Here is a 16,076-nt window from a genome sequence, read left to right on the forward strand (position 1 = left end):
GAAGCACCTTTGCCAGTAATTTTTCAAAACGGGTGCGTCAGTCAAACCCGATGACGTCGTTAGCAGTAGCAACAATATCAGGCAATATCATAGATCTGCGATGCGATAAAAAAGACAACAGCTCTACGCCGAAAGTACGATGTTTAAGGTTAACACCGGTGTTATCCCCCAGGGCAATCTGCCACCACTTCGCCCCGCTTCAATCAACCAGTAGGTAGGTAGTCGGAGCGCTATCAAATATTTATGAAATATCACATAATTTCCTTCACCACCATCCGTCTTGGATGGCGGGTGAAATGCTCGCGTTTTCCGAGGCTAGACTGCCTTTTCTTTTGCCCAGCGCAGCAGCACCCGCCCCGAGGAGGGTTCAAAAGGACAGTCAGGTAGGACAACACGCGGAAGCAAATATTTACCTAAACGATCCTAGACGACGTCCTCTCGGCACAAGGCAAAATGTTGAATTTTGTAATAAAGTTTCGTAGTCGTATCTGTAATGGAAGAAAAAAAAAGGACGAAAGAAAAAGGTTAGAACGGTTTTGGACAGTCGCGTTTCAGTGAGATGATGTATTCTTAATTATGGTTAGATCTTATTTTTCTTTAGTTGGTGAATAAAAAACTAATTTTAAAATTTTTGCTTGAGATGAATGGTACTCTGAAAGAGTACAATAAAGTACTACAAAAATCATACAAACACATATAAATCATACGCCATCGTCAAGTTGTGAAATTGCGAAAAGCTGTACAAAAACTAAGCGTAAACCTTCTACTCAGATATATTTCATTTTCAACCGTAATAAATGTGATGTGTTTGCTCCGCACTTTTAGCCGCCGTATCTCACTTGTTATTCCATCATTGTACCTCTGGCAAGTGCGCAGACATAAACTGCTTTTTTCCTCGCTGGTGAACTAACATTGTACGTAATGGCGAGGGCGGGCAACGACGTGGGACGTGGGAAAAACTTATGGCAAATAATCCGTAGCTTAGGTAGGTAGGTAGGTACGTACACTCGCTCATTCAACTGAGCGTGGAATTTCCACGAATTCATAGAAACTAAACACAAGCAGAGGAAAGGAGAATTGTGTGACGCAAAAAAGTCCTCCGGGCAAGAAATGTTGGTCAAAAAAGTGCGGTGCAGCTGCTATTGTGAAAGCAGCCGGGCAGCAGCAATAGCACAAGTTTCCAGATGATTCAGGATGTCACAGCAAGATTAATGCTATCAGAAAATGGGATTTTTTCGGCATAATACTAACACTGTACTGCGCGGAGGTCAGAGTGATTTATTTTCCTTTCGCAACAAGTGGGTTCGCGAAAGAGGAAATTCTTCATCAAATGAGAGTACATTCATTGTGAACGTTGTTGGCTTGGGGGTCGATTGAAAGTTTCTCTTCTTGCTATCAGTTGGTTCTTCGGTAATGACTTAACTTGATTAAAGTTTGCTCCGATATGATGACGAGGTTTCGCCATATTTTATCTTCACCACTAACTAAAATGCGCAAAATATAAAGCCCCAGTTAGCTGCTTTGAAATCCCTCTTTTTTAAGGTGGTGAGAGTGAAGCCTAAAGTTCACCGCTTGTGCTGAAATTACGGCGGTAATCATTCTCGGTTCGCCTGTGCCTAATTATGATGCAGCCTTTCGAATCGCACAGTAGGAAGGTATGGGTGAAATTAGGATAACAACCAACAAGCTGGGTGGGAGTGACTTTGTAATGCGATCCTGTCTGCCGTCGACAGTCACACGGCGCCAACCCCAAACGATAAACGAAACGAAGGCTTCGGTGATAAATTCAATTCGGATCCTAACGCTTTTGCTTTCGCTGGGATTTGTTCACTCTCAGCGAGTCCAGCCGAGCGGTACACTTTCTGACGAAGGACGAAACAGATTTACGACCGGTACAAGGGAAAATATTTAATAAGCTATTTTTGGGAGATTTTACTTTCGTTTCAGTGTAATTTAGGTTTCATCCACTGACCGAAATGATTGCAGATGTTTCAATGAATTGTTTGTAGTCAATCTTATTATTTACGGCCAAACCCAAAACTAAGTAAATTAGAATAAGAATAGCATTATTACAACAGCTTTGCTAACCACTGCAATTCCTGGCAGTCTTCAGTATATTTGACGATGATAAAGATCTTCAGATCGTCGGCATACGTAAGTTTGCAGGCATGAGGTATAAATAAGTAAACATCATTAAAAATACTGAGAACAGTAGAAGTCCCAGGTTGCTTCCCTGAGGTACTTCGGAAGTGTTAGTAAAACTATAGCAGCGAAACGAACCCAGTTTAATATTTAGATTGCGATTCACCAGATAGGATTTCAACCATCCAAAGAAATGTGAACAAACATCCAAGCGATTGATTTAACCAACCAAGTAGTTGGTGATCAATACGGTCGAGGACCGCTTTATGGTAGCGATTCATTGATACATACAGCATTTCATTTTCATATATATAGAAGAAAATGCATCTATTTCCGTGGTATTTTTGTGTTATTTTCTACCATATTTGTACAATATTTCTACTGTTTTCATATCATACTTTTTTAGCAGTTGGCCTTGAGGTACGACGCTAATCTAGCCAGCAAGCTCAGTCGTTGCATGTTCGAATCTAGGCTGGAACAGGCTGTAAAAGTCATCTTTTCGACAATTATCGTATAAAACCTTTTAATTTTTATCAATGATCGTAAAAAGAGCAACGCCTAGGTCACAGAACAGAAGTGGAAGTACGAACGATTCGGCGATCAAAACTGGTAACAGAGACTTTTTTGTTTGTCTTTGGAAAGGTTTGCGAAGCATAGAAGCGAATAACAGCAATATAACCAGAACGCTCGCTGCCAATCCCATAGCAGATTTCACATGCTTTCGTTCCTGTACGTTCGTGTGTTTTCGTGGGAAAAAGTCACTCGCTACCGCCAGGTTCGCTAGTATGTGTAGAAAGTAGCATGTACGTGTTTGGATTTCTACTTCCACTTCTGTTCTGTGCCTAGGTGCTACATTCCGTTTTTCGAGACTCAACTTGACTATGATTTTATTCGACAGACTTCGCGGCTAGCTATTAGAGTACAGGACAATTACTGGGCTAATGCCACGATCCTAACGAACCGCATCTCCCAGTTGAGATTCGAACGTAAGACAACTGGTTTGTTAGACTAGCGTCTTAGCTCAAGGTCATCTTGGTTTAATGATCCTATTTCAAGTAATTTCATTCTCCTATAAGACTATCTTTTCATTTGACTATGGTTGTACCGAACCATATACTTCATCAACCACCCGAGCAACAATGTGAGTTTTATTGTACTCTTATGGTGGTCTTGAAGACTAATTTTGGTCTTGAATGCCATCATAGGAGTATAATAAAACCCAAATCATTACTTGGGAATGATCGTACCGAATCATTTCACTTATCGATTGGCGTTAATTAAATAAATAAATAAATAAATAAATAAATAAATGTCACGCTACATATAAGCTTTCAATCCAAATATGTAATATGTGTAAAGAAGAGTCAAAACGTTGTAACGTAACGGCGGAATGTGTCATATACATCATACAACAATGATCGTATCAAGTCATTTAGTTCATCTATGGTCGTACCGAACCATATTCTTCATCAGCAATGACCGTATCAAACCATTTAATTCATGTATGGTCGTACTAAACCATATAGATAATTCAACAATAATCGTACCGAATCATTTAATTCATCTATGGTCGTGCCGAACCATATACGTCATCAATAATGATCGTATCAAATCATTCAATTCATCTAAGGGCCATCCATGAAGTACGTCATGCTTGTAGGAGCAAGAGGGTTGACAAAATCGTGACGATTTGTGACGTAGGGGGGAGGGGGGTATGATGTTGTGTGACGTCACTTGAAAAAATTTTCAAGTGGCAAATTTGTTCGGGTAATCAGGATTGAGCTGTAACCCTGAAAAATGTGGTCCCTGAACAGGACTCATTTATTTTACTAGTATGAACTCTCCATTAAAGCTTTTCAGAACATGTTGTACACCAGCTCCTTGAACCGTCCTGCCTAAAAAAAATTTGTCACCGCCAATAGCAGTCGCTCAAGCTCCTGAGTGGCTACGGGAGACCAGACACGATGTTTTCCCTCGAAATTTGTGCTGAATTCAATCGATTAACGTAGTATCATACCAAAGTCCCAGTCTTTAAGATTCTTCCGTATAACTTATACTGTCCTTCATACAAAAGCTCCCTGAAGGACAGAATTTGTGCTTCTTGCGGACTATATTTCGCATCTCAAGTAATGTTGAATGATCGCAAAAAATACACAAAATAACAGAATCCGTCAGAAAAGTTCTCCCGAGGCATGTTGTTGCAAGACGTCAGTAGGAAGTCTTGGTTCTTCCAACCGGGTCCGACGAATTTGAGTGGATGTATGAAAATGATGTGAATATGCGCGAAGCATTAATCGACGACACATCAGCGACTACTAAAGCGTACCCGATCGTAGTAATCGGAGATCGTCTTCAAAATCCGGGGAACGATAACGAATAGGGGAGTGTCGTCGTAATTGGGCCACGTTTTGGAATTCGCCCATAACTTTCGTTTCAAAAGGAAATTTGGAAATCTAAATACATCGTTGTAAAGGTCTAAGAATAAGGTATATTTCCGGAAAGTTTTGAACTGATTGCTTGAAAAATAAAAAAGTTATAGGTATTTACGTTAAGACAAAAAATGTTGTCATAGTCGGGCCATGTTGTACAGGTTGGACCACCACAGAAAATCTAAGACATACGTATTGAAATTCTATATAGAGACAGGAATAGAATGAATTCCGTGAACAACGGCTAATATAGGTACAAATACCCTATTTTTAATTGCATTTTTGCGAAATTTTGACGATCTTGTAAAATCAATATTGCTACAATCGCCATTTCCGAAGTATACAACTACAATAAAAAAAACAACAAAAATCTAGGTTTTTATCGTATTAATTTTGCTTTATTTCATCACATTTTACGTAACTGACATTCTCTAGCGACTATTGCGCTTCTGCGCTTAAAATTATGGTGACCCAACCAAGACTACTCAAGTGGCCCGACCTTTACAAATAGCGCTTTTCTAGTATTTCACCTTAGCCTTCCCAAACACCTTACTGGAGGGGATTTTTCTATAGTCTTCGTGTGCAGCACAATACACTTCATACATTTTCAAAATTTATCTCAATAATTGCATTTCATGAATCATTTCTTGAAGAAAAGTTCGATTTTATTCAAAATTTGCGTGACGTACTATCGTACATCGTAATACATTATTCAACAATGACCGTACCGAATCGTTTAATTCAGCTATGGTCATACCGAACCATATATTTCATCAACAATGATCGTACCGAATACTTTTTTTGCTTTGGTCGTACCGAATACTTTCAGTTTATGACCACATAGGAATATTTTAGTTACTAAAGGTCGTCACCATACCATTTCTTTTTATTTAACTATGGTCCCATCGAACCGTTCCATTTATATTCGGAGTATCAGAGTTTCCCTTTATCAATTATGTTGGTCATGTGGACCAAGCCTTGCATCAGAAGGGAAAAGAATGAAGCGAAGCAAGTTAATAAGCTAGCATTATAAAACATACCGCCATCCGGGGTGACATTGGGCCACGGGGGTGAGATTGGGCCAAAAACCAAAAATGTTTATTTGTGAAAATTTATTATATCTGTAGAAACTGGTGACTTAAATTCAAAATGATGATGAACATAACATATTTATTCATAACTTAGAATGGAACACAGATAATATTAGCAAACTATTTAGCCTAAGCAGGGTTTCAAAGTTCGCGATCAAAAATACGCGGAAATAACGCTTGTAAAAAATGTCCCGCATAAACCGACCCAAACAAGAAATCGCATCAACTTGCTATCTTGAAGGTATATAAACTAATCATTTACAATGTTTCGAAAGGTTATTATGTGTTGGATAAGTTTTGATTACGAAAATAATATTTTTCGAAACTTTGTACTTTTCGAGCTTCACGGGGGTGAGATTGTGCCAAGCCATAATGATCGATCCAATTTGTGGATTTCACATACACAACAAAAATACGTCAGTATACACCAGCACACTCACATTCTTTACTATTGAGCACAATATTTTGACAGATTAGATTGCATCATCCATTTTGGAGCAAACTGCATCATAGGTCTGCTAAATAATTTAAATTAATTTTTACTTTTTCTCTGGAAATTTCAGATATTTTGAATAAACACTCTAATATAAGACGAATATATTATACCGTGTATAAACTGCCAGTTTTAAGGAGGGGGAGGGGGGTAGGATAGGCCACATGTTCTGCGGCCGCGGGTTCTTGAGCGACGTAATGGTTACTTTTGTTAAATAATCAAATAGGTATGCTTCCTTAGGATACACCCTTTCATATATCTCCCCCTTGTTAACCCTAGAAATGCTACTGGCTATATAAAGGCTCTCCATTGACTACGAACTCATTTTTAGTTATTTCAGACCACTCCGGGTTATTTTCGTTCATATTTTTTGTATGATGCGTTATTTTTGGCCGGCCCCCTGCCCCTAATAGTCCACTTAGTTCATGGACGGCCACATATGAATTACTTTATACTGATCTTTATGTGTATTGTTTATAAACATGCTAATGTTCACTGTTTAGGTTTTTAGCCTAACTTTATGTTTTTGGCACAATGTCACCCCCTAGAAGGGGTGAGATTGTGCCAAAGTTGATGCACTTCCAGTAAAATTAGATTTCATTGTAACTAGACCATCTTTGCGGTAGTTGTTAATTGAACAATTTAGTATATATTGACAGCTTCGAAATCAACTTAGTTCCTAAATTGTGTGTATACTGAGCTAAATAACAAAAATATATACTTTTTTGGCACAATCTCGCCCCGGATGACGGTACTCTACAAGTTTAGTTATTCAGGTCATAGTTCCTATCCATTCTGCAATAATACTTTTTCTTTTAAAAAAAGTAAGCCGATGCAACTAGGGAAAACGAGTTAGGTTCAGTAGACCAAGGAAATGCGAGGAAACCTAAAGAGCCCCCCGCAGTAGCCGGCGCTTTCGACGGCAACACTTGTGGCCTGTGGCCGACTCGCCCTGAAACATCTATAAAGCGTTTACTGCATCTGGCTAGACACGATTAGTAGCACGACCTCTAAACTATTCTTTATAACCTAAATATATGGTTGAAATGGAATTCAAATAGGTGTCGTAGTCTGCAGCATTCGTTGTCTTACTCTTCCCACCTATTGGGGAACAGCGAGACAAAATGACAGCTTTACATTTTTGGTTATAACTAATTTGGCTTACAACCAAAACGACTAAAACTTTTTTCATACAACTAGAAGAACATATCTTCCAAATGAATTGAAGAGTTCGTTGGTAGCTATCATCTAAAAAAAAATTACAATTTTTGGAAAAAAAGAGACTCGCCACTCCCCTGCTATTTGGTATGCTTTTAAAATGTTTTTCTGTACTACTGAGAATTTTTTTTCTGTATTTTCATAAATGATGCTCAATGGTTAATTCTATAGTTATAAGGTCGGACACATGCGCTACATCCTAAGTACACCAGCGGTTGTAATATGGAAAGGTCAATGTTGCATCATTCAGAAAAATAAAAGGTATAAAACTGCTTCATTCCTCAAGGGCCGCAAGTACCACCATATATGCCAATTTCGCCGATAACGATCTTCCATTCAAATTCAAACAAGCTTTACTTATTAGTAGTAGGTTTGTATACCAACAGGAAACAACAACCTATCGAGTTGGCGATAAACGATCCACTTTGTCCAGAGTCTATTCCTAGCAGTAGGGAACTTTCAAAAAATCAACTGCCATTCATAATAGAAGCAATACGCTGTCCGCCCACTACTCTACAGAGGAACCAACCGAACAACTCTGCAAGTTGGATGTCTTCCCTCCGTTACCCCGGCCGAGACTCTGTGGTGTCGCTCGCTGTCAGACGCGGGTGGCGCTCGGAAACCAGGAAACCGGCGTGGAGTGAAGTCGGAAAATGCTGACCATGGCAAAATATGCACTGCATGCACATGAAGGCTGTTTAAAAAGCTTTCCAATGTCTGAAGCGGCTGCTGCCGGTGCTGCTGCTGCTGCTGCTGCTGTCTACCACAAGTCACAGTCGGTTGTTTCTCCATCTTGCCTTGAACCTTCCCCAGGGCTGATTTGGCTCCGGACAAGCTATCATACCCAGAGGATTTCAATGAATATTGAGAAGCTTATACAACCCCCGGGCAATATGATGTTGCATGAAAATTCAAAATGAGGTGCGGTTCCACCGAAAGGCTACGGAGCACCCTGACAAATGGATGGGCGAGATGGAGTGAAACTGTCTGCTGGAGAGGTGTCGGGAATGCATTCAAAGAAACCCTCCCTTCCTTTTCCAATCAGACCCATCAACCGACTGTAAACTGTAGTACACAAACACTAGTGCGCGGGGGCTGGTTTACATTTGCAACGCCATCGTACCTCACCACTTATCTATCCCGTACATTCCTGTTTGCTAGTTTGAAGAAATTGATTTCATTTTGCTTCCAACACACGCCTCGTTACTGTGTTTCCCCTACTGCCACAGTGACTGCTATCTTTCCGGAGGGAGCTGCATTTGCACCGGAGCCGGGGGTTTGGATTCCGAGCATGAATAAAATTGCTTCTTTACATTTGCCGATGGCGTCGCTACTATTCTTATCATGCTGGCGCAATGAGTTTCCTCTTCTCTTTTAGCTACAATTTAAACAACACCTAAGTGAATTTAAATTACTTTATCTGTTTATCTACACGGATGCCGGTAGGTCGGTCGGTTGGTTGGTCGGCGGATGTGGGAGAAAGGACGTCCCATGCGGGAAGTCTTTCGCCGTAATTGCTGCTTGCACGTGTATGCACGTGGAGCTTTCCTAAGAAAGTGATTCGTTATCCTATCGCAGTAAATGTTTTTCGTGCAGCTGGCACCAACGTTTGAGCTTAAATGTGCTGGCTGGCACTGGCAGGGCGGCAGGTTGCTGATCAGATACAACAGCAACCAGCCCCGTAACAAAGTAACAACGTTGCAAACATCGCATCGGAATGGTTTAGCAGCGGTATTTTGTGAAATAAGCTGCGACGGAGTTTGGGTATTTGCGAGACAGTAAATTCGTGGAAAGCTGGTTATATGAGATTCATTAGGATTGGTTTCTGTCATCTTAGTAGGGGAAGCTTTGTGAATATATCTTCATAATAATGCATGAATCCAGCCTTAACGAAAAGAAATCAAAACCATTGAAAATGGAATAGTAGCGACAGTCTCGTTATACAACAATTAATGCAAACGCCTTGTAAGTACGTGCTGAAGCAAAACGATGTTAGATTTGGATTTCTGAATAGTCTGTCGGTTTGGAAATCATAAATAGGTTCTAATGGGCAATTGCGGCATGGAATAAACCAATATAGCCACATCCTTGCTTTTCTCGTAGCATAATTAAGTAGTTTTGTGGTGCATGAAACAATACCTACAGTCTTATTGGAGCAGAATAACTATATTAAACCCGAAATATGAGGAAACCAATGAGTCGAAGTTTTCATTTGTAGCTAAAAATTCTTTTGACAGCTCTTTTGCTTTGGCAACATAAAACTGCTCGACAGATGAAATGTGATGTGAAATTTAAAAAAAAAAACTATTTCGTAAATTTGGCCCATACCATCTAGAACAAAATGATGGACCTCACAATTTCTCTGTTAGCAATTTATATGCTTTATTTAAATTTTATAGCAAATCTGATTTTTGCATGAAAATGAAAACTTGAGCTTCTTTTGAGTGTACTTTAATGAAAAATAATCATTAGTTCGATCGCACCGTTTTTACGGTGTTCCCTGTTAGAGGATTAAGGTTTTTCTCTTATTGTAAGTCAACCAAATGGACCATTTTGGTAACAATCTTCTTTGATTTATTAGAAAATATAAAAAACTTCTTCTCCATGACAAAATGTGCTTTTCCCGTGTAAATTTCATGGGAGAGTTTGCTCTAACTCTTTTATTCTTATGGCCAATCCGTTCGAAGCTCCTGAAGTTGTTACATTTGGGTCAAAATGTTCGCCTGCCTCCGCCCAATTCGTGAAAAACCAAAATGCGATGGAGTTCGCCGAGGAACATCCTCGAGCAGTGGAGTGCATAGTGAAGAACCACTACGTCGACGATTTGTTCGAGAGCTTTGGAAGCGCTGAAGAGGCAGCAAGAATCATACAAGTGGTTCGAGCAATCCACAGCAAAGGTGGCTTCAACATACGTAAATTTCAGTCCAATAGTTCCGTCGTGCTCAACAGTCTGGGCGAGAAGGAGAAGTCGGAAGTGCGGTGTTTGGATTCGCCGACCGAGGACAAGTGCGAGCGAGTGTTGGGGCTACTCTGGCAAGCACAGGCGGATCTTCTTTGATTTTCGACGTTGATGCAGCTGGAAATTCAAACAGTGATATCTACGGGAGCACCGCCTACCAAAAGGCATCTACATTCACAGTGCAAGGCAAGATCCTGTTACAGGCGATTTGGAAATCCGGAATCCACAGAGATTAACCAATCAGCGAGGCGTGTCATGGCCGCTGGCGAAAGTGGATGTAGCTGTTGAAAGACATGCAAGTTCTTCGAATCCCGCGTTGCTACTTCCCGGGAACCACGGCACTGTTAGCCGTTATCAGCACGTCGAACTACACGTATTTGTGGACGATAGTGAAGTCGCATTCGCAGCAGTATCGTAGGACCGTTGATCAGAAAGAGAAAGTCGAGTGTTCGCTTGCGGCCGCCAAAAGCAAAGCCGGTCCAATTAAGCCGATGTCCATCCCACGATTGGAGCTACGATTGGCTGTGTTAGGGGTCCATGAATCATGAATTAATTCCCATGAACGCCGCCCCAAGCAGTTAGTGGCCGTGCGTATCGGAGAAATTTTGACCGAAACTAACGCAGATAAGTGGAGATACGTACCAACAAAGAAAAATATATAGCAGATACCGCAACCAAATGGGGAAAAGGACCAGAGCTCAAGTCCGACAGTGAATGGTTCAGGGGTCCCAAGTTTATATGATGTAACGAAGACCAGTGACCAGAGTGCTGGAGAGGAGCTGCGTTCTATCTTCATCCATCAAGAAGTCGCTAAACCCCAGTTAGTGGTCGATTTGGAAAGGTTTTCCAATTGGAACCGGGTGATACGGGCCACAGCATACTTTCACCGCTTCATAGGAAACACTCGCGCTGCAGTAAATCGAAAGCAACTGACATTCGGTAGCCTTACACAAGCGGAGCTAACCCATACGTTGGAGTACTTGATCCGGTCAGTACAATGGGAAGTCTTTTCGGTTGAGATTAATGTGTTAAAACAGAATCAGCAACTTCCGGTTGAATCACAAGAGCCCCTAGGCAGATGCAGCAGCGTTTATCAGTTGTCACTCATGCTTGACGAGTGTGGAATCCTACGGGTGGATCGTTATGAATACAGGCTGCGAATTTTGCAAGGAATACCAAATTACCCCAGAAACATTGTTTACGAGACCATTCAGCTACGTAGGGCTGGATCTGTTCGGGCCACTCAATGTTAAGCTCGGACGAAGCAACGCCAAAAGATGGCTCGCCCTATTTACGTGCTTGACAATCCGTGCCGTACAAGTAGAAATCGTGTATACACTCTCAACCAAATTATGTATTATGAGCATACGTCGATTTGTAAGCCGTCGAGGAGTACCCCTGAAAATCCACTCTGACAACGGGACAAACTTCCAGGGAACCGACGGGAGCACATGCGGAAAATCCCTGTAACGATGGCAGTAACATTCACCAACACATTTACGACATGTGTATTCATTCCGCCGAATGCCCCACATATGGGAGGATCATGGGAACGGATGGTTCGTTCCGTGAAGTCGGCGATGGAAGCAGCTAGTGGGGGACGGAGATTGGATGATGAAGGCTTACTCACTTTGGCGATAGAGGCAGAAAGAATCGTCAACTCCAGGCCATTAACGTACCTGCCACTGGATTCCGAGGAGGCGGAAGCGCTTACGCCCAACCACTTCCTCCTGGGCAGTTCTAACGGTGTACAACAACCGGCAACGGAGCCAACGGAAGAAGCAGTTGCACTAAGCAGTATTTGGGGCCAAGTTCAACAGCAGAAGAATACGTTTTGGACACTCTGGACTCGTGAGTACTTGCCAACCCTAACACGACGAACAAAATGGTTTCGGAAGGCAAAACCTGCGGAAGTCGGCGATCTCGTCTTCATCGTTGAGGAAGCGAGAAGAAACAGTTGGGTACGAGGTCGAATTGCCAAGGTCTATACGGGGCATGACGGTCGAATTCGTCAGGCATTGGTTCAAACAAACAGTGCTGTCTTTAGAAGACCAGTCTCAAGGTTAGCAATTTTGCATGTTGCGCAGGTCGGTTAAACTGGGCATGAGGGTTACTGTGACCAGTGTTACGTGGGGGAGTATGTTGATACTGGGTGCACTGTTCCAAAGCCGCGCGCAGCGCCACAGCGCAAAATATCTGCTGACAGCAAAACTACATGCGAGGTGACTTCCCTTTAGGAGAATATTCGACACTTTTTCGATAAGAAACGAGTAAGAAGGGCGCGCCATTGAGTGGAAATAAAAAAGTTAAAATTTGATTATATTGAACTGTTCTACTTAAAACTAAGTGGAAGACCGAAATTTGTAAGTGACTAAATAAAATCTAAAAGTGAAAATTATTCTAAAATATAATGCTTCCGCAGCTTAATGCTTGCCACACAACATAACCTGTGCTTGCTGTAAAGAGCGGTCACATGGTCTTGCTGTAAAGACCGAAACACATGGTCCGGTAGTACAGTTAGACTGTCCCATTTCAAAGCTGCCCCATAAAACGATAAAATTCAGTACATTCTGATGTTTCAAAAAACACATCTCGGCAACGGCTAACGGTAAAGCTAATTCTCTTTACGGAACTTGTAAATTATATTTGTACGCATCTAATTAATTCATTATCGGCGACCTGGAATCAAATGTTGCTGCATCAATTAATAAACGCATAGTTTAGATGCTATATCTAGCCTTATAAAGGGCTTCTAAACGACCGACCAGAAACCATGCTTGACAGTCAGACTATCACTGTCGATACCAATCTTATTCGGGTCATCTGATATGGGTGTAACCGGACGCAAATTAAGTACATCGCTTCAATCAGGGCCAGCACCATTGGAAGTTCTTCAAACGAAAGCTTGTATTCAGCATGGGGAATTTTCACAGATTTTACCCCGGCCTCCCAGATACCGCCGAAGTGCGGGGTCCAGGATGGGGGCACACTGGGACACGTGCCCCACCTTCTCTAAAATATTTAATGTGCAGTTAAATAATATCTGTAACCCAAAAACTACCAGGTATACAGTCTTAAGGGTTGTACGGAAGAGTGACGTAGGCCTATATTAGTATTATCGTTGTATTAATAACAGGTTTTACTTAATGAAGTATTCCTTCATGTCAGATCATTAGAGCAATGACTAATGCAGACTGCATTTCTGGTATGTGTATGTTTATGGGTATCTATTGCCTCTCACTTGGCTCACTAAAACAGTTACGGAAACCACCCGTGAGGTTCAGAGCTTCGTTTACTTCTTGTTGCTGATAATTATCATGACAAAAATCATGATAGTCGGGCTCTTAATAAATGTTTCAGGCTAAATGTGAAAATCATTCATCAAAAATCATTCATTGGTGGCCTTCAATATCATGTAATAATTGAAGGTAAAATTAAATTATCTTTCAGCTGGAAACATCACTTTGATGTATCCGCGACAGCAGAAATTATTTTAGGGAATTGCAGTGTTGTAGCTAAGTAGTTTAAGGGGAACGCCACAAAAGTGGCATGTAATTGTTATTTGGCGTTTTACGCAGCTTAATTTAATTTAACCTTTATTTATTTCGTTGGTAGCCATTGTTCACAAATAACATCAAAGCCAAAGCACGTTCATCGCGAATATGGTGCGCCAGTCGGATCTCTTTCCCTTTTGGCAACCAGAGGGGTGGTGTGGGTGACAAACTACCATACATTGTCCATGGTTTTGGAACTTTTGGTACCTACTTTCTGTTTGATTCATCTCAAAACAAATGAAACTAATCAGAAAGCAGTTAAACACGGCCTATCAGCTATCATTTTATTATTACTAGCTTTAGAGTTATCGCCATCCATTAGTACGCCAAATTTGGCGATTTCACGCCCCTGGTGGCAACAGGCATGCAGGTTACCGGCATCGATTCACTGTATCCTGCACCAAAAAAGCTTTTACTGGCAGCTATCACCATAGTCTACCCCCGCTTGCCATCTGTGCTGCCCACTTACCTTCCGTGTTAAGGAAATTTGAATTATAGTTTACGTTTCTGCCTACTCGATTCGGCCATCATCAGAAAATTTTAAATTCTTTGACACATAATAATTATTCGATATTAATCTTCGTTATTTATCACCGCTGTTTTTCTAATCGAGCCGAATCGAGTAGGCAGAAACGTAAACCATAAATAAATTTTCTCTATATCAAGTTTCACCGAAAAGTATCAATTTAAATAAGGAAATATAACATTATTATAAGTAAGTTACTATAAAATTGCTGGACATTTTATCTATCCAGCGACATATTAATTGTTATGTTTCTTTTAGCAGTTTAGAAGTTATAAGCATTCGAAATCTTTCATTCAAACGTTTCACTTCTATTTTCGTTTTCACAAAGTGCTTCCCAGTATAGTAAACAAAGACGTAGTCCTACGTCAAAAGTGAATTGAGTAAAAATAGTTCCAGTTTCAAGTTCAATTTCAAGTCTAATTTCAGGTCCAATTCCAAATACAGTTTCAAGTGCAATTTATATCCAATTTTAATTCCTACCTTAAGTTCAATTTCAAGTTTATTTTCGTGTCCATTGTCAAGTCTAATGTCAACTTTGATTTTAAGTGAACGTCAAGCATCAAATCCATCTAATTCCAATTTAAACAATAAACAAATCTAGTTTCAAGTCAAGATCGGGGTGCCCAAGTTGGGGCAAGTGGTTCGTCTTCTTCAGAATTCTGGAGATTTTAGTCTGATCGGCCGATATTTCTGCGATAAATAACTGGTGGCAACTAAAATTTTGGATTTTTTTCGTGGCCCTTATGCTCAACAACAAATGAGCTCAGAGAGAAATGAGAGTATGTATGTGTTAGTTCTCTCTCTCTCTCTCTCTCTCTCTCCTCATTTTGTTAATATTTTTTGTTTTGTTTATGCTTGCCCAGTTTTGCTAAAAATGGCGTCGAAACAAGAAGCATTTCGGGAGCGCGTTGTACATTTCTACGAACTGTAACAGAAATCTCGGCAAAAAGTATACGGTACAACATTTAAAAAGCAAATATGTTGCGGCTTCGAATGCTTACTATATCCTAAGATGCCCAACAACTATTCGCAAGCAAGGTAGTGGAAGACCAGCCAAAAGTATAGACGCAGGAGGACATCGTTCTCTTTCTCGTTTCTTCAGCAACAAGCCCTCTGGTTTGACTATCAATTAAGATGCACCAGATGAATATTTGAAGAAAATTTTGATCTCGTTTCTACAAAATCATCATGCAGATGGACAATACGTGTTTTGGCCGGATAGAACATCATCGCATTACGCCAAAAAACACAATCGTTCCTGAATACCCATTCGATCCCGTTTTTACCCAAAAACCACGTCCCGAAAAATCTGTCTCAGTGCGGCGAATCGAAGATTTCTTCGGGATTTTGTGTTCTTTGGTGCACAAAAAATAACTGGAGAGCCATGAATTGCAAACAGTTGATTGGTAGAATCAAGAGATGCATTCGCAAAGTTGACATGACGGCGCAGTACAACGCTCCTGTTTCGACGAAAGCTTCGCCGAACAGCCGATTACGGACCGTTTTCAAATGTACCCTATTTTCTTTCAACAATGGATAATGTATCATTAATTTCGGTAAATCAAATCTTTTTCATATATCTTTGTCTTTTTTGACAGCTTGTTAAAAAAAATTCCAAAATTTTAGTTGCCACCCGTTAAATTAATTTCGGAAAAATTGATCCG

At 40.7% G+C, this 16,076-nt stretch overlaps 1 protein-coding gene across 1 annotated transcript in view; it reads right to left on the reverse strand.

The window, feature by feature from the left end:
• Positions 1–16,076, reverse strand: part of LOC128737694 (exostosin-1) — a 355,143-nt gene that overhangs the window by 55,206 nt on the left and 283,861 nt on the right. The window contains exon 3 of the mRNA XM_053832389.1: positions 414–488. Within this exon, the coding sequence (XP_053688364.1) occupies positions 414–488 (75 nt within the window). The remainder of the gene's footprint in view (positions 1–413; positions 489–16,076) is intronic.

This window comes from Sabethes cyaneus, chromosome 2 (assembly GCF_943734655.1).
Source record: "Sabethes cyaneus chromosome 2, idSabCyanKW18_F2, whole genome shotgun sequence".
In the NCBI taxonomy this organism is placed as follows: domain Eukaryota; kingdom Metazoa; phylum Arthropoda; class Insecta; order Diptera; family Culicidae; genus Sabethes; species Sabethes cyaneus.